This window comes from Mobula hypostoma, chromosome 4 (genome assembly GCF_963921235.1).
Source record: "Mobula hypostoma chromosome 4, sMobHyp1.1, whole genome shotgun sequence".
Lineage (NCBI taxonomy): Eukaryota > Metazoa > Chordata > Chondrichthyes > Myliobatiformes > Myliobatidae > Mobula > Mobula hypostoma.
Genome location: NC_086100.1, coordinates 199,206,454 through 199,230,575, shown reverse-complemented (window position 1 = coordinate 199,230,575; position 24,122 = coordinate 199,206,454). Strand labels below are relative to the sequence as shown.

Genomic DNA, 24,122 nt, shown 5'->3' with positions numbered 1-24,122 from the left:
ACAGCACAGAAACAGGTAATCTTGACCCATCTAGTCCATGCCAAACTAATTGTATTTGGCCACTGGAAGGTAATTTATCATTGATGGCAACTTGTAACATTATCTTTTGGACTTTGAGCTGAGTTTCTACAAAAATATCTGTGGCTCTATTGATGTTTAGATTTTAATTTTTTGTTTAATTTTAAGAATTGGGTGCTAGAGTGAACTTGTATACATTTTTTTCATTCTGACTTCATTAGAGCACCAAGGGTGGTCTAAATTATGTCACTGTCATTTTCTTCACCCAGGGAATTGCTGTTATTAATTTCACATCTAGGGCTGGACGACTGTTTAAATTTAATCCAATGTCTCACTGGATGATGATTAATTTCACCCAATATGATGTGGTCTAGGAGTTTACTTTTTGAAAGAGGAGCTCAATCTTATAATTGGAAAGCACAGGGTAGCAAAATAGTCCAAATTTCTGCTCCATCCCTATAAATATATAATATTCAGGCATTTTGAACATGATTATTAAATCTGCTTCTAAGCCCCACTCCACCCCAACATACACGCACTCCAGGTTACAATAGCAACTGAATTTAAATAAAATGTTTCTCTCCATCACCAGTGTTGGATGCTGATGTTTTTGATTCAAGGTTCTCTTGGAAGTCAAGAATGAGGCATCAAACCTGTTGCTCACGGTCATTTACTAAGTGCTAAGAGAACAAAGGAAGAGAAAGGAGAGTAGTGAAAGAGAAGGCAATGATGGGGAAGGGGAACAAAGAAAGCCTGACCCACTTGTTCTGGCCTCTTATACCAGTTAATCAGATAGCCCAGATTCAAATAATAGAATACCCAAGAATCTTCCAGAATACAGAACTGTAACCACAAGGAAACATTGAACACATGCATATACATAGGTAATAATATAAAAATACAAACAGACATAAGAAAGTTAAGCCATAAAGAAATAACAAGTATACTTCAGTCTAATCTAACACCTGCTTTTGATAGTGCTCACTCTGTCCTTTAGTAATGGATCCACGTGCTCTCTGAAATGGCCTTCGCCTCAGCCACTATGGAAAAGTATTCCGTCCTAACCAAATTTTAAATTTCTGCGAAGCCTATCTTCCTCCGATTTATGGAGATTCCACATTTGATTTTTTTTTTTTTGCCATTGACTCTCCCACTCAGATGAAGTGCTCTTTTCCCAACCACAGTATCAAAACACTTCGTAATTCAACAGCAATTAATATTATTCTTTCTTGGACATCTTCGTTTTGACACAAATACCTCCAGCTCCTCCCTTGCACTGTAAATATAATTCAGTTTGCTTACTATTGGCACATGTACTGAGGTTTGTGTTGCATGCCATCCACATAGGCATTGGTCAGACCACACTTGGAAAAGATAGAAACATAGAAGACCTACAGCACAATACAGGCCCTTCAGCCCACAAAGCTGTACCGAATATGTCCTTACCTTAGAAGTTACCTAGGGTTACCTATAGCCCTCTATTTTTCTAAGCTCCATGTACCTATTCAGGAGCCTCTTAAAAGACCCTATCGAATCTGCCTCCACTACCATCGCTGGCAGCCCATTCCATGCACTCACCACTCTGCGCAAAAAACTTACCTCTGACATCTCCTCTGTACCTACTTCCAAGCACCTTAAAACTGTGCCCTCTCGTGCTAGCCAATTCAGCCCTGGGAAAAAGCTTCTGATTATACCCACGATCAATGCCTCTCATCATCTTATATACCTCTATCAGGTCAGCTCTTATCCTCCATCTCTCCAAGAAGAAAAGGCCAAGTTCACGCAACCTTTTCTGATAAGGCCTGCTCCCCAATCCAGGCAACATCCTTGTAAATCTCCTCTGCACCCTTCCTGTAGTGAGGCGACCAGAACTGTGTGCTAGCATTGGAGAGAGTCCAAAGAAGGTTCGCGAGAATAATTCCAGGAATGAAGGGGTTAACATATGAGGAGAGTTTGAAGGCTCTGGGCCTCTAGGTGCTGGAGTTTAGAAGAATGATGGGGGAATTGAAACCAATGGAATATAGGTCTCAATAGAATGACATGGAAAGGACTTTCGCCCATTATGAGGGAGTCTAGGACCAGAAGGCACTGCCTCAGAATACAAGGGCATCTCTTTAGAACACAGATGAGGAGGAATTTCTTTAGCCAGAGGGTAGTAAATCTGTAGAATTCATTGCCACAGAAGGCTGGGGGCCAAGTCATTGAGTATATTTAAAGCAAAGGTTGGTAGGTTCTTGATTAAGCAGGGCGTCAAAGGTTACTAGACTTGAACTAGGGGACATTGCCTCAAGATTCAGGGGAGAAGATTTAGGACGGAGATGAGGAGGAACTGTTTTTCCCAGAAAGTAGTGAATCTGTGGAATTCTCTGCCCAGAAAAGCAGTTGAGGCTTCTTCACTAAATATATTTAAGATACAGTTAGATAGATTTTTACACAGGGGAATTAAGGGTTATGTGGAAAAGGCAGGTACATGGAGCTGAGTTTACAGACTGATAAGCCATGATCTTACTGAATGGCAGGGCAGGCTCGATAGGCCAGATGGCCTACTCCTGCTCCTATTTCTTATGTTACGGGTAGTAGATAAGATAATAAAGTTGAGAGGGATAATAACAGAGCCATGGAATGGCAGAGAAGCTTGATGGGCTGAATGGCTTAATTCTGCTCCTATATCTTATGAACTTACAGATCATTTCATCACCCCAGTGCATTGAGATGATACAAGGATAAACAGTAACAAATTGGGATGGTGTTTGAGAGAAAGTGCAGTGCAGGTAGGCAAGATGAGGACTCGACTGTATCACACTAGACCAGTCAAGGGCCCCAGCCTCAACCAAGGAAGTCTACACAATGGTTTCATTGTGAAAAGGTTTCCAAAGTTGTCATGTTTGCACTTGGGGGTATCCATTGTTTTTTTGGTTACTTTATTCTTTGGTGGTGCTTGTAAAACCCCAGAATTATCAATAGTTTTGGTTCGTTTTGATTTCTCATACACTTGGTTCTGTAGCAATGACTCTCCCACATCCTTGTGTTCTCAACAGTTGACAAACATGGACAATAGACCTAACTGCTATGCTCTCATTTCACTGAAGCATTTCCACTATATCTTTAAAGATCAAAAGTAACAGCAGTATTCTGATGCAAAGCTCTAAATATTGATCAGTCAATTTTATTATTGCTGACTTGTATCCTGTGAGATCTATTGTTTTGTAGCACAGGTACTGTGTAAAATGGTAAGAAATTAATGTTAGTAACAAATAGTGCAAGAATCAGGAATAATTCAGTAGTATCTTCCCTGACTGGCATTAATCTTGTTCTGTCCAGTTCTGAAGTTATTTACCAGCAAATCAAATGGGATGTTAAGAATACAAAACATTACAGATGCTGGATAGCTGAAAAAAATGCACACTGCAAATACTTAGTGGGTCTTGAAGAAAATAGAGTTAAAGCTTCAGTGGTGATGTCAGGAACTCTGGAAGTTTTTATCATCTTTCCTATTTCCCTTCCCTTTGCCAGAGGTAGTGAAACCATTTCAGGCGAGAAGGGCCTTTATTTAGTTGATTATACACAACTGTTGCAGAGTCAGAGTGGGGTTTGTAGATAGTGGATGTACTGCTGTAGATCTTTGGTGCTTGCAAGATTTAGTGGTTTTCAATTGTGTATTGTAGTGTTTGAAAACTGATTTTAAACTACAAGAATGTGATGGTGCAATGAGATGCGAACTTGGGTCAAACCCAAGACGTGACTAGAAGGGTGAAAGTTCTTTAGTGTGCTGGCTGTACCTATTCTGTTCTCGGGCAGTATCAGTCTAGTTTATTATAGAGCAGGTCCCACCCCTTTTTGGTGTATTAACTTTGGAATGTGGATGTTAGAAACCTGAGGAATGACATGCACAAATCAGGTTGCCAAAAGCTGGACCCTGTATCTTGCCCATTTTATTGACTGTACAGGACCGTGAAGAGGGTGTTCACTCTGCATCTTTCCCCAAGTTGAATCTGTCCTGGATTTGTTTGGAACTTGTTGGAACAGAACTCTGTTCTGTATCTAAGTTTATTCTCTGCTGACACTTGCCTGAACTGGAAAATCTTTGGTAACTCAGTACCTAAGTCCCTCAGTATTTGTTAAAGACTGACAATTGTTAAACCCACAACTTTGCAGAAATTTTGACAGAGATCTATCTTTACCTCCATAACTTTTTGCCTGGAAGAGTTTCAACACAAGTGGATATGTTAAGAAAATAATTCTATTCATTGTGAGTTACTATCCCACTTACAGGCTCTAGTAATTGTTGTTAGTGTGTCTGCATCTCATAACTTCACCATAGAGCTGCTTCACCAGGTTGTATTGTAGGGGAAAAGCTCATATGGCATTAGCTGACATGAAAACCTGTTCTTGTGCCTTGTTTGTATTTTCTCTTCTTCCATTAAAACCTGCATTTATCACACCGGAGAGTCCCAAGGTTCTTCTGAACAAGCCGCTGACCTCACAAGATCTCTGCCCTTTGAGCCGGCGCTTCTGAGGAGGAGCTGGAATGTGAATTGTTAGATTTTCGGGACCAATGCCTCTCTGCAACCCTGACTGAGTGGATGAAAGTCTCCCCTCTCTGGTTGGAATGGTCTGAAAGCAATCCCAAGCATTCTCATTCCAGGTTCCAGGTGTGTCCATGGGCCACTCTGTTCCAGAGTGGGGCAGTCTCTAAAGCAGCTGGTTGAGCAGTGAGTCTACCACACTGCACTCAGTGCTTGCTTGTGTTGGGGCAGAGTGAAGGGAGCTTTACTCTGTGTCTGACCACCTGATGACTAGCCTGGAAGTACTTGATGTTGACACCAGATGCTGAGAAGAATGGGCTGCCTTTGCAGGCTGAGTAGCACTGGCATGGCTATGGCTGCCGAGGTGTCAACATCCTTCGACATTGTAGAGAAAACGGGGTTCTCATGCATATATTTCTATGGTAAACCTCTTCTCCTGGAATGCAGTGTTGAGCAAAGTTCCTTCCCCCAGTCATCTGTCTGTGTTTTCCTTTCCTCAGGGAGAAAGGCTCGTAGATGAGGCTCTTACAGCAGTGAAGATGGGAACTCGCAAAACCATATACGTTCTCTGACGAACCAGAGCTCAGCAAAAGAACACTGTGCTCAAGTTGTTTTATGATCTGTCCTCTATCCTGTCAAGTAAACAGGGCTCTTAATAGTTAGTGCAGTCAGTGCTCTACACACCAAAAGACAACAGTGTTAACTTGTGAGCTTGCGTTCTTTTGAATTGATAGGCTGATTAGTCCCTTATAATTGCAGCACTAATTGTTTCTTGTCAGTTGACAATGTGCATTATGGGTATGCTGCTGCTTTTCAGAATTTGCATTAATGTACATTTTAGTTCCAAATGGTTCAAAAATAAACAACCACCTTAGACAATGGTTGCTCTAATTCGTCTTGCTTTCACTGCACTTTGCTTTGTCTAACTTGGTGGCCTTTCTGGACTTTACGATGGTCTTACTGAGCATGTACGTGGTGACGATCAGTCTTACTGCTTGTACGCTAGGTGAAATTTTCGTTTGTGTTTGGCATCATTGGCAAGGCCATATTAGGTGTGGGGATAACGATGCTCTAAAGATAACCAAGATGGTGCTGGGTAGCAATACCAGATTCCTCTCAACAATGATTTGAGATTGTTTAATGTCCTTTCCTGTACGTGTGAAAGAACAGAATAATTGTTACTACTGATCTGATGCAGCACCAAAGAAACCACAAATGCTAAAGAATATAATTTTAAAAAACACAATAAATACAAATACATGAGATAGCTTATATACTTGGATTTACTGTATGTCCATAAAGTGACGCTAGACACAGGAGTATCTGTACATAAGGTGACTGATGGGAATGATAAAGTAGTGGTTGAGTTAGTGGGTGGAGGTGTTGGTCAGCCTTACTATTTGAGGAAAGTAATTTTCTAGTAAGCTTTTTGGAGTTTTGAGTCTGGTGGTCCTGGCATGGATGTTACAGTTTGTCTCACTCCAGGCCATGAGCAGGGTGGGTGGGATACTTCATGATGTTATTGGCACCTTTCTCTAAATGTGTTCTTGTTGGCAGATAGGCTGGTGCCAGTGTTGCACTGAGCAGTTTTGACTTCCTGTTGTAGAGCCTACCTATTCACCACGGTGCAGTTAACATATCCTGCAGCTTGTTAGGATGCTCTTCACTGCGCATCTATAGAATGCTAACTAAGGTAGTGTGAGCCCGGCTGGATGATAACACTAGGTTCCTGTAGCAGTGGACCTCAACTTTTGCAGCGTATTTACACCCTTCAGGATGGTAAGGAATTCAGTTTCACAACCTTGCATGATGAGATTATGAACAGGAGGCCCTTTGACTTGTTCATTCAGTGGCATAGTTGCAATATTCATAACAACACCTTTTTCCCCTGGAGCCTTGTAGAGGTTTATAAAGTCACAAGGGGCATAGACAGGACGAATGGTCTCAGGAGGGAAACCTAAAACTAGAAGGCACAGTTCCGGTGTGAGAGGTAACAAAGGACAATGGATCTGTAGAAGGAGCTGCCAGGAGAAGTGATAGAGGAGAGTACAGTTATATGATTTAAAAAGACGATTAGGTAACTACATTGGATAGAAAAAGTTTAGAGGGTTTCGGGTTAATGCAGGTGAGTTAGTTGGCATGGGTGGATAAGGCTGAAGACCCTGTTTACATACTGGTTAACTCTGTAGCTGTTGGGTATCAATAAATCTCCTACCTTTGTTGGGTCTCTACTACTCAGTTATTTGCGTTGGGTCAGGATTACCTAAAAAGCCATGGAGAAAATATAATTGCTTTCATCACTCTGCTCTTTAATATTTGCCACATAACTCATCCAATGCAAGTGCTGCTCGTCACGTTGCCCAATATCGGGCTAAGTACACAGGAGCTCTTGGGGTTATGAAAGGCACTATATAAGTGCGGCCCTTCATCCTTTCTCACAGCATCACAATTCAGACCTGCAATAACTTGTTCTACAAAAAAGTAAAATTTGATAAAATTTCACCAACTCCAGATAGGTTTGTTAAGAAAGTGGATGATGTGTTGGTAACGGAGTTCCAGAGTAAGAGGTAATTTTTTTACTTGCAGTGTTTTTGCATAGATGTTATCATACTCTGACCAGGTTGATTTTTTTCTTAGGGAAAAATTATCTGGTGGAGGCAGTGTGGTTAATGTAGTCTAGGTTTTTGACAGGATCCCACAGTGGATACTGATGCAAAAGGTTTGAGCTCATCAGCTGCTGAACAAGGTGGCAAATTGGACCTGAAGGCAGAGGCTGATAGTGGAGTATTGTTTTTCTGTTTGGAAGCCAGTGGTATACCCAACAGGATTAATGCTGGGATCCTTGCTGCTGTTAAACATATTGATGGTTTACATGTGAATACTGGTGATATGATTACCAAATTCGCAGTTGACACAACATTGGTACTGTTGCTGATACTGAGGAGGATAGATTTCAGCTACAGGGATTCGTTGAGATGGTAAGAGGCACAGAGCAATGGCTGTGTCAATGAAGAGCTGAAGACAGTATGCACGTTACTGCTCTTCATTACGCAGGAATAGAATAGAAAAGCAGCAGAATTGAAGTCCAGCCTGATAAAATGTTTATATGGCCAAGGCTGGAGTACTGAAAACAGTTCTGGTTGCCCTACCCACTATAGGAAGTGATTGTTCTGAAATGGCTACAGAGGTTATATAGTAAGATGTCTGGAGTGGAACATTTTTGTAATGTTTGTTCCCCTTAGATTGGAGGCGGCTGATCACTCAGCTGCAGAATGCTAACTTCAAAGTAAACTTATTACTAAAGTGACCATATTGCAATATACTACCCTGAGATTCATTTTCTTGTGGACATTCACAGTAGAACAGAGAGACATATAAAAATGAAAATCTACACACAAAGACTGACAAAGTGCAAAAGAAGACAAGCTGTAAATAAAAATGTCAGTAGATAATACTGGAGACATGAGTTGTAGTAGAATCCTTGAAAGTGAGTCCATAGGTTGCAGAATTAGTTCTGCATTGAAGTCGGTGAAGTTACACATCGGTTCAGTAGCCTGACGCTCCTGTGATATAGATGGAAGCTTTTCCCACAACTGAGAGGTCTAAAACCAGATGGCACAGATTAAAAGTAATTGGTGGGATATTCCAATTGGATCTGTGGAAGAACTCTTTCCCTTAGAAGGTAGTTTGAGTTTTAAATGTACAGTGGGCTTTCTGAGTGGTAGATGGATGTAGATACTCTTACAACATTTAAGAAGAATGTTGGTGAACACTTGAATAACCAAGGCTATGAGCCAAGTGTAGGAGGATGGGATTGACAATGTGAACTTAATGGGCCAAGTGGCCTGTTTCTGTGCCCTGGGACTCTTGTGAGAAAGATCTTGAAACTGGATGGTATCTAACGAAGTGAGGCATAATCAGACCTGGTTCTGGTATGGGTGGTGAGGTCTAAGTTGTGTCGACCTGAAATGATTGTTGATGCTGAGCAATAGTAATGATACAGCGACAAGATGTTGTGTTAACTGGTGTTTCTAACTCATCTGATTTCCTTGAAACGATGAACCTCGTTATTAATTTGGTATGTGTACAGAACTTCCGGTGTTCAGCTGAACAGGTGGCAGAGCTCCAGTTCACCTGAATGGTGGAGCATCAGCTCGGTGATTGTGGCACCCGCTGTAAAGAAAACTGTTGTGTTTCAGTGTGTTCGGTTTTGTCAGATTTTCTGTTTGATCTTTTCTGTTCTCCTGGAGATGGAATACAGTTGCCTGACTGATGTGATTTATCCACCTGGCTGGTAGAGCAGGGTTTGAATGCTGGGCAGCTGAAGGTCACCCACCTCCTGGTCGAATAGCCTTCATTGTGAGCACAATATTGCTGGAGTTCATGCTGATCTTGTTTCTCAGCAAAATTCACTCCATTCACTGCAAAATTCACGCCACAGTTGATCACCATTGCAGTTATTGAGATCAGTTTGCTTTTAAGTTTCAGCTACACTCAGTGGTTACTTCATAAGGTACCTCATGGATCTAATAAAGTGGCCACTGAGTATATGTTCATGGTCTTCTGCTGCTGTAAGCCATCCATTTCAAGGTTGGACGTGTTGTGCGTTCAGAGATGCTCTTCTGCACACCACTGTTTTAACATGTGATTATTTGACTTATTGTCACCTTCCTGACAGTTTGAACCAGTCTGGCTATTCTCCTCTGACCTCTGAGACTAACAAAGCATTTTCACCCACAGAACTGCTGCTCACTGGGTGCTTTTTGTTTTACTCCCCATTCTCTGTGAACTCCAGAGCAGGGGTTCACAACCTGGGATCCACGGACTCCATACCTAGTGGTATTGGTCCATTGCATAAAAAGGTTGTGAACCCAGTCTCCATTTTCTCTCTCATGAATGAGTTTTTACCCACAGAGCTGCTGCTCATTATATATTTTCTTGTTTTTACACACCACTCTCTGTAAACTAGAGACTGTTGTGTGTGAAAATTCCAGGAGATCAGCTGTTTTTGAGATACTCAAGTCACTCCGTCTGGTATCAGCAATCAGATGGGGTGGTCAAAGTCACTTAGATCACATTTCTTCCCCATTCTGATGTTTGGTCTGAACAACAACTGAACCTCTTGACCATGTCTGCATGCTTTTATGCATTGAGTTGCTGCCACATGAATGGCTGATTAGATATTTGTATTAGCGAGCAAGTGTAGCTAACAAAGTGGTCACTGAGTGTATATTCCCATTATATGTTTAATTTAGACCCCTTCGTGCATCTTTAATTCTTTATTCAGACCATCTGTCAGTATAAAGTGAAATCTCGCATTGATTTTATTGTTAGAAAGAGAAGCACTTTTCCTCGTTAGTCAGAGGCAGATGGGGTATGGATTCAAGTTGACAGTAATTTGTTCATTCCTCCTTCCGCACCCCGTTGCATTAATGACACAACTAAATTTAAGGTGTGACGTTTGAAAAATATGAATGTGAGACTTTAAACCTAGACTCATATTAATGTTGGTTTGCAGCAATGACTTCATCGCAAAGCACCTGCCTGATCCAGTGGGAGGTGTTACCCTCTCCACGAACAGCTTGTGTTCTTTTTAAAGGCACTGCATTGTAGAACTGTAGTATCACTGCATTATAGAACACACATAATTAGAACTGTGCAGTTCACTCGCAGTTTTGCCCCAAGATTTTGCATACCTATTTGAGGCAACGGTGCTGTAGTGGGTAGGAGCATCAGGATTAAAGACGTAAACACAAGAGATTCTTCAGATGCTGGAAATCCAGAGTAACATGCACAAAAAGCTGGAGGAGCTCAGCGGCTCAGGCAGCATCTGGAGGTGAATAAGCAAGTCGAAGTTGCGGGCATTTACCCTTCTTAAAATTCTGGTTTAATATCACTAACATAAGATGAAGGGTCTCGGCCCAAAACATTGACTGTTTATTCCTCTTCATAGATGTTGTCTGACCTGCTGGTTCCATCAGCATATTTTGTGTGTGTGTTACAGAAGGAACATATCATTCGATGCAGTTCGTCCTTTGGCCATCAAGCAACGTTGGGACAGTACATCAGCTGATCTCATGTTTCTGGTTATAAGCAAGTAAGAGCTGATTCAAAACTGACCTAAGAAGACGTCCATTGTGCGATACAGTTGTCTGACTCGTGTCGTTCCTCCTCAAGCATTAGTCACAGTTGAATGGCAGTACTCGGTTCAATGACCATGGGTGAACTGCAGTGTGACGTTTATTTAGCGATTCAGCATGGAATAGGCCTTTTTAGCCCTTTGAGCCATGCCACCCAGCAATTCACTGATTTAACTTTAGACTATTCATGGGTCAATTTACAATGATCAATTAACCTACCAACTGTTACGTTTTTGGACTGCGGGAGGAAACTGGAGCACCCAGAAGAAATCGATGCACACATGGGAAGGAACATATAAATATGCTTACAGAGGACACTGAAACTGAACTTCGATGCCCCACGCTGTAATGGCATCACATTTGTTTTCAGTTCCTCTGGCTGCAGATACAATGTGGAGATCTCACAGTTACTCTGAACATCATGAGCATGTTAATGATGCCCTGTGTGTCTCAACTGCTTCGGTCTGTGCTCTTTTTAAAGAGTCCGGAAGAGATTCACAACAGGCCTGCACTGATACTTGTATGATGCATTGGAACAACTATTACTGTGGGGTTCTATAGGCTAGACTGGAGGCTGAGGCAACCTTGCGGTGCAAGTCGGGTGGTTTTGGCATCCATCGTACCACCTGCCTTCCTCCCAAATAATAACGGACTATTCCCTTTCTGGTGTCAATGATATAATACCAGTTGTGTAAAAAAAAAGAGAATATATTGAGGTAAAGCCACTATCCATGTCTGTCCTGTCTGTGTCTCATCATTTTAGACACCTCGATCATATGACCACTCAGCCTACTCTGCTGCAAGAAAAGAATGAGGTTTAATATCACTGACATGTGAAATTTGTTCTGTGGCAGCGGTACATTGCAATATTATAATAAAAATATATAAATTACAAGAAGAAATATATCTTAAAAATAAATAGTGCCAAAAGAGGGCAAAAATAAGGGGGGAAAGTGAGATAGTGTACCTGGGTCCTTTGTCCATTCAGAAATCTGGTGACGGGGAAGAAGCTCTTCCTGAAATGCTGAGTGAGTACGTTCAGGCTCCTGTAACCCCACCTTGATGGCAGCAATGAAAAGAAGGCATGTCCTTGATGGATGCCATCATTTTGAGGCATCGCTTTTTGAAGGTTCTTAATACTGGGGTGGCTAGTGCCCATGGTGGAGCAGGTAAAGTTTACAACTTTCAGCAGCTTTTTCCAGTCATGTCTAGTGGCCCCTCCATACCAGGCGGTGATACAACCAGTTAAATTGCTCTCACGATACCTCTGTAGGCATTCAAGAGAGTCTTTGGTGACATACCAAGTACCCTTCAGCTCCCATTGAAATATCGCTGTCATGCAGCTGTATCATGGGCTCAGGATAGTTCTTCAGGGATGTTGACACCCAGGAACTGCTCACCCTTTCCACCTCTGATCCCTCGATGAGGACAGGTGTGTGTTTCCTCGACTTCTTCCTGAAGTCCACAATCAATTCCTTGGTCTTATGATGAGTACGTGATTGATGTTGCGACTCCACTCAGCCAGCTGATCTATCTCATTCCCGTACGCCATCTTGTCACCATCTGAAATTACAGATGATTGAGCTGTGCCTAACCACACAGTTGTGGATGTATGGAGAGTAGAGCAGTGGGTGGGCTAAGCACATGTCCTTGAGGTCCACCAGTGTTGATTGTCAGCAAAGAGATGTTATTTCCAATCCACACCGGTGTGGTCTCCCGGTGAGGAAGTCAAGGATTGTGTTGCAGAGGCCCAAGTTTTGGAATTAGTTGATTATAACTAATGGTATGATTGTGTTTAGCGCTGAGCTGTAATTGATAAACAGCAGCCTGTCGTAGATACGACTATTATCCAAGTGATCCAAGGCAGAATTGAGAACCAGTGTGATTGGATCTGCTGTTTTGGCGATAGGCAAATTGAAGCAGGTCCAGGTCCTTGATTGGGCAGGAGTTGATTCTCTCCTTGACCAGAATCAGCTCCTGTCCAGGAAAAGCACTTGTACGTTGTGCTGACCCATCTTTATTACCTACTTACTATTCCCTTCTGTTGTCCCACAGCAGCTCAGGTGCTGCCACACCAGACAACTGCCTTTTACTGACTGGAATAAGGGCTGACCCAGTCTAATGTGTTACCCAAGTTAATTTCAGGGTTCTTTTGAAGATCCTGACCTGGAGTTACACGCTGACTTCGGTTCTTTGCGGGAATGGGACCCATTCTCGGGGTTTCAGGACTCACTGTTGTTTGGCACACCAAGGGTTCAGCCTGAGAGTACGGCTTGTATTTGGAAGCCTAAGATCTTGGGGCTCTGGAGACAGGCGGATCAAGGGTCGGTGTCATGGCAGGAGACCAGTGTGCCATTGGGGGAGTCGGAATATCTTCTGCTGTGTGCCCAAAGACTCAAGATCTTTGCAATCTTCAGGCACAGAGCTCAGAAAAAGCAATGTAACAGACTTTCAACATTGTGAACCAGCGAGTTGTTTGTTATGTCTCCCCACTCGCCGGGAAAATGGAGACAGCCTTTTCTCCCTTATTAGGGAGAGAGAGAATCCGCGGTACGTCAAATACTGGGTGTAACACAAAGTCTGTGTCTTTGCTATTGCTTTGCTCACACTTGAGTGCTCGGTGATGGTGCTGATGTTTGCTTTTTTTTTGGCCGGTACAGGGAGGGGGGTTGTTGCTTGCTGCTGTTTACGTGCGGGAAGGAGGGGAGCTCGGGGTGACATTGGGATTCTTACATTCAACTGTCGCCATTCTTTGGGGCACTTCTCTGTTTTTGTGGATGTTTGCGAAGAAAGGCTTTTCAGGATGTATATTGTATACGTTTCTCTGACATTAAATTGAACCTTTGAACCTTAATGTAATGTGTATACCCAGCTCAAGTGGTGCTCAGAATCAGGGTTATCGTGACTCGAGTCATGAAATTTGTTGTTTTGCGGCAACAGTACAATGCAATATATAAAAAGAGACTATAAATTACAATATCAATACATTTAAAAATAATTAGTATAAAAGAGGACAGAATAGTGAAGTAATGTTGATGGGCCATTCAGAAATCTGATGGTGAAGAAGAAGCTTTTCCCAACACGTTGGCTGTCTCTCTCCAGGTTCCTGTACCTCATGGTGGTTAGTTTGTTCATCTTATGTCAAGCCATATCTGTCCAAGATAACTAGTTGAGGATCCCAACCACCCATCCCACAATCTCTCTGACCCACTACTATCAGGAAGGAGGTACAGGAGCATCAGGACTAGGACTACCAGACTGGGTAACAACTTCGTCCCTCAGACTCTGAGACTAATGAATACCCTGCCACCACCAAAGTTTCATCATTAGGACAGCAAGCTGTTTATTGTTTACCCGTGCTACGCATTACATGCATTTTGAACTATATTTTATTAATTTATTATGGTAATATTTTGTTTTATGAGTGCACCGTGGTCTGGAGGAATGTTTTCTTTGGTCGTGTATATGTGCAGTCAGGTGACAATAAATTTGAACTGCTGGAAGGTTAGTAATGACTTGGCAGTGAGAAAGTTTATTTGCTTGATTGGAAGCTATGGTAAATTAAGTGTTACAAGAAGAACTAATGAGTACATTGTGCGGTCCCAGTCAGCTGTCCGTAATTAAAGTCAGAGGAGACGTGTATTACCAAGGAGAACTGCTAAACAATTGGCTCACACCACAGTTGGGTGTTTTAGAGAAGCACAACCAAAAGATAGTGTGAGGCAGCCAGATGGGATTGTTATGTGTGGAAAACCAGGGCTGCATTAACCACTTCTAGAAATGATTTCTCAGTGTGTTAGGAATTAAATGTCCTGGAGCCCAACAGAACTGTGACACTTTTGATTTCAGCCCTATCCATGGCTTCTCATTTTGTTCACTATTCGTGTTTTATCCCATTGCGGATCATTTAAAGAATAAATCACCTATTAATGTGTGCCCGCTGAGATTGATAGTCTGCCGCAGAATCTGATGTACGGGGGCTACTGGCGGACAAACTCCTACAGAAGTTACAGCACTGAATACAGTGCCATGTAAGCTCTGTGAAGCAGTACATTTTGGTCCAATTAAGCAGCTGTCCCAGTCAGCTGAAGTTTCATGGAAATAGTTTAAAAAGGTATAAAAAGACAAACTACTAGTTAACTGAGTTTTTAAAAATTATGTATTTAAATGAAGTAGAGCAAATTAGAACATTATCAGTACTATTACAGTACTATAAAACTGTAGTAGTTCCTAATATTTATCGATGAAGGAATTTATCCAGTGTACATGTTCTTTTGATTGACTAAATTAACGAAATCAGTAGACACCTAGTGTAGATAATTAACTGCCTTCATACAATACTATTGCCAGTTGCATTCTCCAAATCTTAATTTCCATTGTAATGTTTGAAGTGATTGTTGATACTTTCAAATTTTTTGTAGCTCCTAAATTGAAGTAGTGAAATAGTTTAATTTTTACTCATGGCCATTTCTGGCATCTCCAAACCTGAATGCTTTAAACCGCAGTGAGCAAAACGGTTCTGAATTGTCTTACTGCTTATTACTCAACAAGTATTAGTGACGAAAATCACTGCCTTTTTAACACAAGTGCATGCAATTGACCCTATTTAAAAATTGTTCACTGTAAGCACAGTATAGTGTCTTAACAGCCACAAAAGATGGTTAGAAACTGTTTGGCAACAGTGCCTGTCCCATTTAAGTCCCAAATAAACAAAGGAAATCCTAGCTAGTTTCTTGAGTAGTTTTAGTTCTTCAAGAGTTGTCCCAAATAAGCAGCTGCCCCATTTAACGGATGACCCAATTAACTGAAATCCACTGTGGTTTCTTTTGGTTGGAGATCAAGGTGTCACCTCAACATTTACTTGTGTTCACAGACCTGCTTTTTCCATTTTATTTAACACACATCAAATTGCATTTTAGGAGTTAGCCTTAAATACAGTGAGTGTATGTCTGTGGTCTTCTCTGCTGTAGCCCATCAACTTCAGGGTTCAATGCGTTGTGCATTCAGTGATGCTGTTCAGGACATCACTGTTGTAACGCTTGGTTATTTGAGTTGCTGTCACTTTACTGTTAGCTTGAACCAGACTGGCCATTCTCCTCTGACGTCTCATTAACAAGGCATTTTCTCCCACATAAGTGCCACTCACTGGATGCTTTTTTGTTTTTTGCCCCACTCTGTACACTCTGGAGCAGGGGTTCACAACCTGGGGTCCATGGACCCCATGCTTAAAGGTATTGGTCCTGCTGTAGAGATTATTATGCATGAAAATCAAAGAAGATCAGTAGCTTCTAAGATACAACAAACCATTCGGTTTAGGAGATAATAGATAAAGGCCAAATGCAGGCAAATAGAGCTAGCTCAAAGAGATGTTATGGTCAGTATGGACCAGCTGGGTTGAAGTACCAGCCTAGAACACCTCTGGCTGTCCTGATATATGCCTCTTATCTCACTGGCTACTCACCCTGCCTGCCCTGCCTGCCCTGTCCCCCCTCATGCCATCCACAGGTGACATCCTTGAGAATCTTCTCTGCACCCACAACAGTACAATCTCTTGCAGTTTGGCAGCCAGAACGGCAAATAATCTCCAGTTCTGGTATGCCCATTATTTAACAAAAATGTTCTGTATCCTCCCTGTTCTTATTCCCTCTGTCCCAGCTAATCAGGATTGGTGTTCCATTTATCTTGCATACCAGTGCTCTTCCGGTCCAAGGTACCTTCAGCCACTACCACTACCAACACTTCACTGGTCATTTATGGAGGCCAGTGAAGCTACCAGCACATCTTTGGAATGTGGGAGGAAACTGGAACCCACATGGTCATGAGAAAAGTATGCAAACTCCGCAGAGATGGTGTCCAAAGGCGTGATCACACCCAGTCTCTGGAAGTCAGGCAGTTGCACTTCTTGCTTAAACCTGCCTTTGGAGGCAACCTGGTGAAGTTTACAGTTAGATTTATGCAGACAGAAGTTGCCCATCCTAAACTGCATAACCTCTCTTGATCCGCAACGGGGAAAGCAGATTTTGCCTGTGGGTGTGTGGCAAAAAAACACAAAATTTTGCAGATGCTGGAAATGCAGAGCAACACACAAATTGCTGTCGAAACTCAGCAGGTGAGGGGTCTTGGGAACTGCTTATTCTCCTCCAGAGATGCTCAGCAGAACTTTCCCAGTGCTCTGTGTGTGTGTGTGTGTGTGTGTGTGGAAGCTTATCCCTGTGCTGTGAGCTGCTTCCTCCTGCTAACTGGACCCATTTTCCCCACCTGAGTGTATGATAACTGTATTTTACCCCTTCTTTCCCCCACTCACCCCACAATTGATCAAAGGATTGTTTCGCTCAAGTTTAACAGCATAACATCCCTCTGAAATTTTTATGTAATGGTTCCTCTTGGATCACATTATCATAGCTTTTCCTTTCGTCATACTCAGAGCACATTCAGTGCACCAGTGCATTGTGTTTGCAGAGGTAGTTAAGTTTTTGTGTAATTCTAGCATCTGTCAGCTCATTCTCTTTCAGCTTGGTCATCGGCTCCGGCCCCACAGCCAAGCACAAAACCTCGAGGGATGTTTCATTAGTGCGGGGAGACATCGAAGATTGGAGTGTTTTAAATTTATTTCTGATTAATGTTAGCGAACAGCCTGAGACTTTTTCCCCAAGGTGGAAATGGGAGGGTGTCATTTTAAGGTGGTTGGAGGAACGTATAGTGGGAATATCAGGGGTAGTATTTTTTCCACAGGGAGTGCTGGGTACATTGAACATGCTAACATGCTTGGGGGGGGTGTTGCTGTGGTAGAGGCAGGTGCATTAGGGACATGCAAGTGGCTCTTGGATAAGCACATTGGTGATAGGAAAATGGAGGGGTATATGGGAGAGAATGGTTAGAATTTAACGATTAGATTGACCTTAGGGTAGGTTAAAAGCTCAGCACAACATTGTGAGCTGAAGACCCTGTACTGTGCTGTAACGTTGACCAAAAAAGTTCTACTTATTTACTCTCTTCACTGTGAGATTTTGCATTCGGTCATCTGCAATGTCATCTACAGAACATCAGTTTCTGGGGTAAAGTCTCAACCCAAAATATCTGCAATGTCCCCACCCCAAGATCTTGTTTGACCCGCTGAGTTCTTCCAGCAGAAGTTGTGTTGTTCCAGCAGCTGCAGTCTCCTTGTGCCTTCATCGATTGGCTTCTGGTGTTGGGAGGTAATCAGAGCTGCCAGCATGCTCCTCTGACCGATCAAGATCACCTCTTTGTTCAGTTCACTGACCAGGAAATGACATGACATGAGACTTACTTTATATGAACAGCAGGGGATTGGATTAATAGGAACAGTTATGTATACTTGACATCTTTGTTCAAAGACAGAGGAGGAAGTTAGGTGATATCATTTGTGTTTTCTCTGGAGCGGCAGAGACTGAGAGGAGATCAAGGTTTATAAGATCATGAGAGGTATAGATAGAGTAGAGGCGGTATCTTTTCCCAGGGGTTGAAATGTCTAATACCAGAGGACATGCATTTAAGGTGAGAGGGCTTAATGTCAAAGAGGAAAGTTTTTATACAGAGTGGTGGGTGCCTGGAATGTGCTGCCTGGGTTGGGGATACAAGCAGATTCAGTGGCATGCAAAAGTTTGGGCGCCCCGGTCAAAATTTCTGTTACTGTGAATAGTTAAGTGAGTAGAAGATGAACTGATCTCCAAAAGTCATAAAGTTAAAGATGAAACATTTTTTTCAACATTTTAAGCAAGATTAGTGTATTATTTTTGTTTTGTACATTTTAGAGTGAAAAAAAGGAAAGGAGCACCATGCAAAAGTTTGGGCACCCCAAGAGATTTGAGCTCTCAGATAACTTTTACCAAGGTCTCAGACCTTAATTAGCTTGTTAGGGCTATGGCTTGTTCACAGTCATTGTTAGGAAAGGCCAGATGATGCAAATTTCAAAGCTTTATAAATACCCTGACTCCTCAAACTTTGTCACAACAATCAGCAACCATGGGCTCCTCTATGCAGCTGCCTAGCACTCTGAAAATTAAAATAAAGGATGCCCACAAAGCAAGAGAAGGCTATAAGAAGATAGCAAAGCGTTTTCAGGTAGCATTTCCTCAGTTCATAATGTAATTAAGAAATGGCAGTTAACAGGAATGGTGGAGGTCAAGTTGAGGTCTGGAAGACCAAGAAAACTTTCTGAGAGAACTGCTTGTAGGATTGCTAGAAAGGCAAATCAAAACCCCCGTTTGACTGCAGAAGACCTTCAGGAAGATTTAGCAGACTCTGGAGTGGTGGTGCACTGTTCTACTGTGCAGCGACATCTGCACAAATATGACCTTCATGGAAGAGTCATCAGAAGAAAACCTTTCCTGCGTCCTCACCACAAAATTCAGCATCAGAAGTTTGCAAAGAAACATCTAAACAAGCCTGATGCATTTTGGAAACAAGTCCTGTGGACTGATGAAGCTAAAATAGAATTTTTTGGCCGCAATGAGCAAAGGTATGTTTGAAGAAAAAAGGGTGCAGAACTTCATGAAAAGAACACCTCTCCATCTGTTAAGCACGGGGGTTGATTGATCATGCTTTGGGTTTGTGTTGCAGCCAGTGGCACGGGGGACATTTCACTGGGAGAGGGAAGAATGAATCAAATTAAATACCTACAAATTCTGGAAGCAAACATCACACCATCTGTAAAAAAAAGCTGAAGATGGAAAGAGGATGGCTTCTACAACAGGATAATGATCCTAAACACGCCTCAAAATCCACAATGGACTACCTCAAGAGGTGCAAGCTGAAGGTTTTGCCATGGCCCTCACAGACCCCCAACCTAAATATCATTGAGAATCTGTGGATAGACCCCAAAAGAGCAGTGCATGCAAGATGGCCCAAGAATCTCACAGAACTAGAAGCCTTTTGCAAGGAAGAATGGGCGAAAATTCCCCCAAACAAGAATTGAAAGACTCTCAGCTGGCTACAGAAAGCGTCTACAGGCTGTGATACTTGCCAAAGTGGGTGTTACTAAGTACTGACCATGCAGGGTGCCCAAACTTTTGCTTCGGGCCCTTTTCCTTGTTTGTTATTTTGAAACTGTAAAACATGGAAATAAAAAGGTAATGTTACTTAAAATATTTAAGAAATGTATCATCGTTAACTTTATGGCTTATGGAAATCAGGTAATCTTTTACTCGCTTCGCTATTCACAGTCACAGAAATTTTGACCGGGGTGCCCAAACTTTTGCATGCCACTGTACATTAGAGACTATTAACGACTTTTAGATCGGCAAATGAATGTGAGGAAAATGGATATGGGCATTATTTAGGCAGAAGAGATTAGTTTAGATGGTCATTGATTATTATTAGGTTTGGCACAACATTGTGGGCTAAGGGGCCTGTTCCTGTGCTGTTCTGTTATATTTGATTGCATTTTAAAAGGATGACTATATTGATGCTGCATATTGATGAATGCAGAACAAATGACTCACCATTGAAGAGAAATTTGGATAGGTACATGGGCAGCTATAGTCCAAGTATGCCTCGATGGGACCGGGCATAATAATAGTTAGATACAGACTTAATGGGCCATAGAGCCTGTTTCTGTGCCACAGTGCTCGATGACTCAGGACCTAGGATCCCCAGTGCTGTAGTGACTTTACTGTGAGATGATGTATGTTGCCACCAGTGTACATTAGTGGTGGAGGGATCGAATGCTGAGTGGGGTTGAACAGGGTGCCACTCAAACAGTCTTTTTTATCCTTGAGCCTTTGAGAGTTGAACTCACCCAGACAAATAGAGCTATTCCAGCACACTCCCATTGTTTGCCTTGTAGATAACACTGTAGAAGAGTTGAGTCACTCACTGTAGAAAATCCAGCTACTGGTGTGGTCTACAGTAACTGGTCTGGTAGCTTCTGTGACCTCTTCCCCTATCTCCCTGTTGGTGTTAAGAGGTGAGACAATTTAATGTAAGGGGAAGATTATTGGACTATTCCAAAGAGCGGTTTTATTTGTCAGCTGTACGTTGAAGCATGCAGTGAAATACATCATCTGCATCAAATCAAATCACGAGGATTATGCTGGAGGCAACTTGCAAGTGTCGCCAAGCTTCCGGCATCAACATGGCATACCTACAACTCACTAATCCTAACCAGTACGTCTTTGGAATGTAGGAGGAAACCCATGTGGTCACTTGGAGAACATTCAAGCTCCTCACAGACAGCAATGCAAATTAAACTCTGATCAGTAATATCTGGCACTGTAAAACAATTGTGCTAACTGTGCTGCTGTGCCCAAGTTATCACTGCCCAGTCAAACCTGCATTTGTTTCCTCTCTCCTCTCCCCCCTCCCTCACCCCTCTCCCCCTCCCTTCTCTCCCTGTCTCCTCTTCCCCTCCCCCCTCTCCCACACACTTGTGTGTGTCTCTCCCTGTCTGTAAATCTACCCTTTCTCATTGGAGTGTACTGCATGCAAGGATATCTGAACTGTCTTCCAGCCGCTCCTTCCCGTCGTGCATGTGTTTAAATTGATAAAACTTAACGCAGTCTTTGTTCTTATGTTGCAGAATCAAGGAAAGGAAGACCAGTCACCTAAGGAGAGGTAAGCTTCCCAGAATGATCCCGTAGCAGTTAGTTACCTTGGGAATGTTGGATTTCCATATGTTTTAATCCAAGTTTCTTTTGGAAGTCAGGAAAGAGGCACAAAACGATCATTTTGTTCAGAATTAATAGAACAAAGAAAGTTGAAAATGGACAGTGATAGAGGTCAAGTTAATGAAGGGAGAAGGATAAAAAGATCAGACAGTGGCACCACTGCATGGTCTGCTCTATTTGTACACGTACTGTGGATAAGAAACGTTCCATTTAAATTTGCAGATAAGAGTCAGCAATCAGAAAGGCTCTATTCAAATAACGCAGCACCAGAGAACCTTCAAGAGGTTTCCAGAATCAGAGTCAGGTTTATTACCACTGGTACGTGTGGTGAATTTGATAATTTAGCATCAGCAGTACAGTGCAATATATAATAACAAAGAAGAAAATAGATTACAGTAAGTTTATATGTATATTAAATAATTAGATCAAAAGTAGTCCAAAACAGAAATAATATTGAAAAAAAGAGAGGTAATGTTCATGGGTTCAGTGTCCATTTAGGAATGGATGGCGGAGGGGAAGAAGCTGCTCCTGAATCACTGAGTGTGCGCCTTCAGGCTCCTGTATCTCCTCCCTGACAGTAACAGTGAAAAGAGGACATGTCCTGGGTAATGGACATTACCTTTTTGAGACACCACTCCTTCAAGATGTCTCAGATACTGTGGAGGCTAGTCTCCAAGGTGGAGCTGACTTATTTTACAACTTTCTGTAGCTTCTTTCGGTCCTGTGCAGTAGCCACCCCCCCACCCATACCATACCCGTCAGAGCACTATCCATGGTACGTCTATAGGAGAAATATACAGATCTAATCACTAGGGGGACAGACTGAACAGCTGCATATACATACTGTGCCCGCTAGGAAGCATACTAAACAGTTACATGTATACAAGTAGTTATATAAAATACAAACAGACAATTAATTGTTAAACCATCAAGAAAATAACAGTTTTCCAACAGAGAACACGTGGCCTGGTGCACGTGAAGTCTGGCGACCCATCTTTGCGTTTCCTTCTACAGTGTTGCCCCGTGGCAGGTTGTATGGGATGCACAAAGCCATACCTGGTGTACGGACAGAGTCCCGGAGAGCTAATACCCAGGTACCCACCTGACACCCGAACTAGAGCATTCCACAGTGGGTGGCAGTCCAAACCAAATTCTTGATCCATTCACAAAATGGAGCAACAGCACTGTGGAGCTGGTGTAGACAGGGTGCCAGCCCGGGAGCCACGTTCCAAGATTGTTCAATATCATTTCCAGTACACAAGCGTAAAGGAGAACAAGATAATTGTTACTCCAGATCCAATGCAGCTCAAAACAAATTCAATAAGATGAAGAACACAAGAATAAAAAAACACAATAAATTTTTTTAAAAATGAGATAGCTGATGTACATTGATTGTATGTCCATAAAGTGATGCTATACATGGGAGTGTCTAAACATAATGTCATTCAGACAGGAAATGATAAACTAGTGGTGATTGGGGGTGTGGAGGGGTAGGTTAGTGGGTAGAGGTGTTGGCACCCTTACTGATAGGGAAAAGTAACTGTCTTTGAGACTGGTGATCCTAGCGTGAATGCTAAGTAGCCTCCTCCCTAAAGCGAATGGGACAAACAGGATTGGTGTGAACCATCGTGATGTTACTGGCCTTTATGCACCATTATTATATGCTGGTGCCGGTGATGCGTTGAGCAGTTTTAACTACCCATTGTAGACCCTTCCTGTCTGCCACTGTGCAGCAGTCAGTTGTCCAATTCAGCACATCCTGGCGGGTGGCTGTAATGAAATATTAGATAGAACAGCAAAGGAATCCAAATTAGGTTTAATTATGTCGTAGCGATGTGCTACACACAGAGCTAGAAATAATGACGCGCAGTCTGTAAGTTGCACTCGAGACTAGTTTATTCAAACTTCGCGGCACTGGCTTTTACGCAGTTCCGTTCCTGCCCTCTCCGGGCGGAAATGACGTCAGAGGTGCATTACAACAGTCTCTTCCAACGTGCGGGCTTTCTCCCCTTGCTGGTGAAGAGGAAGGCCGACACCATTTTGTGAGCCGGTTCGCCTGAATGGGTCGCCACATCCCCCCGCCGCCAGAAGCAGCGATATACATTCCCCAATGTCCACAGTCTGGATCGGCCTCTGTTTGGGCGGTCTGCCTCTGCGCATGGGCCGGTTTGAGTCGGTCCACCATGAAAACCTCCTCTCTCCCCCCAATGTCCAGAACGTACGTAGACCCGTTGTTACTGATCACCTTGAATGGTCTCTTGTACGGCCGCTGTAACGGTGCCCGGTGTGCACCCCTTCATACAAATACAAACTACAGTTCTTCAGTTCTTTGGGTACGCAGGTGGGGCTCTGTCCGTGCTGTGAAGTGGGTATGGGGGCCAGGTTACCGAGCCTTTGATGTAGTCTGTCCAGGACTGCTGTGGGTTCTTCCTCTTGCCCCCTTGGGGCTGGTATGAACTCTCCTGGGATGACCAGGGGTGCGCCGTACACCAACACGGCCGACGAAGTGTACAGATCCTCTTTGGGCGCCGTGCGGATTCCAAGCAGGACCCAGGGAAGTTCGTCCACCCAGTTAGGCCCCTCCAGGCGGGCCATGAGAGCCAACTTCAAGTGACAGTAGAAACGCTCCACTAGTCTGTTCGACTGTGGGTGGTAGGCAGTTGTGTGGTGTAGCTGTGTTCCCAACAGGCTGTCCACAGCCGACCACAGGCTGGAGGTGAACTGGGCACCTCTGTCGGAGGTAATGTGGGCCGGTACCCCGAAGTGAGCTACCCAGGTTGCGATCAGTACTCGGGCGCAGGAATCGGCGGTGG

General features: G+C 42.9%; 1 protein-coding gene across 1 annotated transcript in view; it reads left to right on the top strand.

Moving 5' to 3' along the window:
* The window catches only part of znf638 (zinc finger protein 638), a 126,328-nt gene that overhangs the window by 78,934 nt on the left and 23,272 nt on the right, over nucleotides 1–24,122 (top strand). Inside the window, exon 18 of the mRNA XM_063047347.1 lies at nucleotides 21,222–21,256. Within this exon, the coding sequence (XP_062903417.1) occupies nucleotides 21,222–21,256 (35 nt within the window). The remainder of the gene's footprint in view (nucleotides 1–21,221; nucleotides 21,257–24,122) is intronic.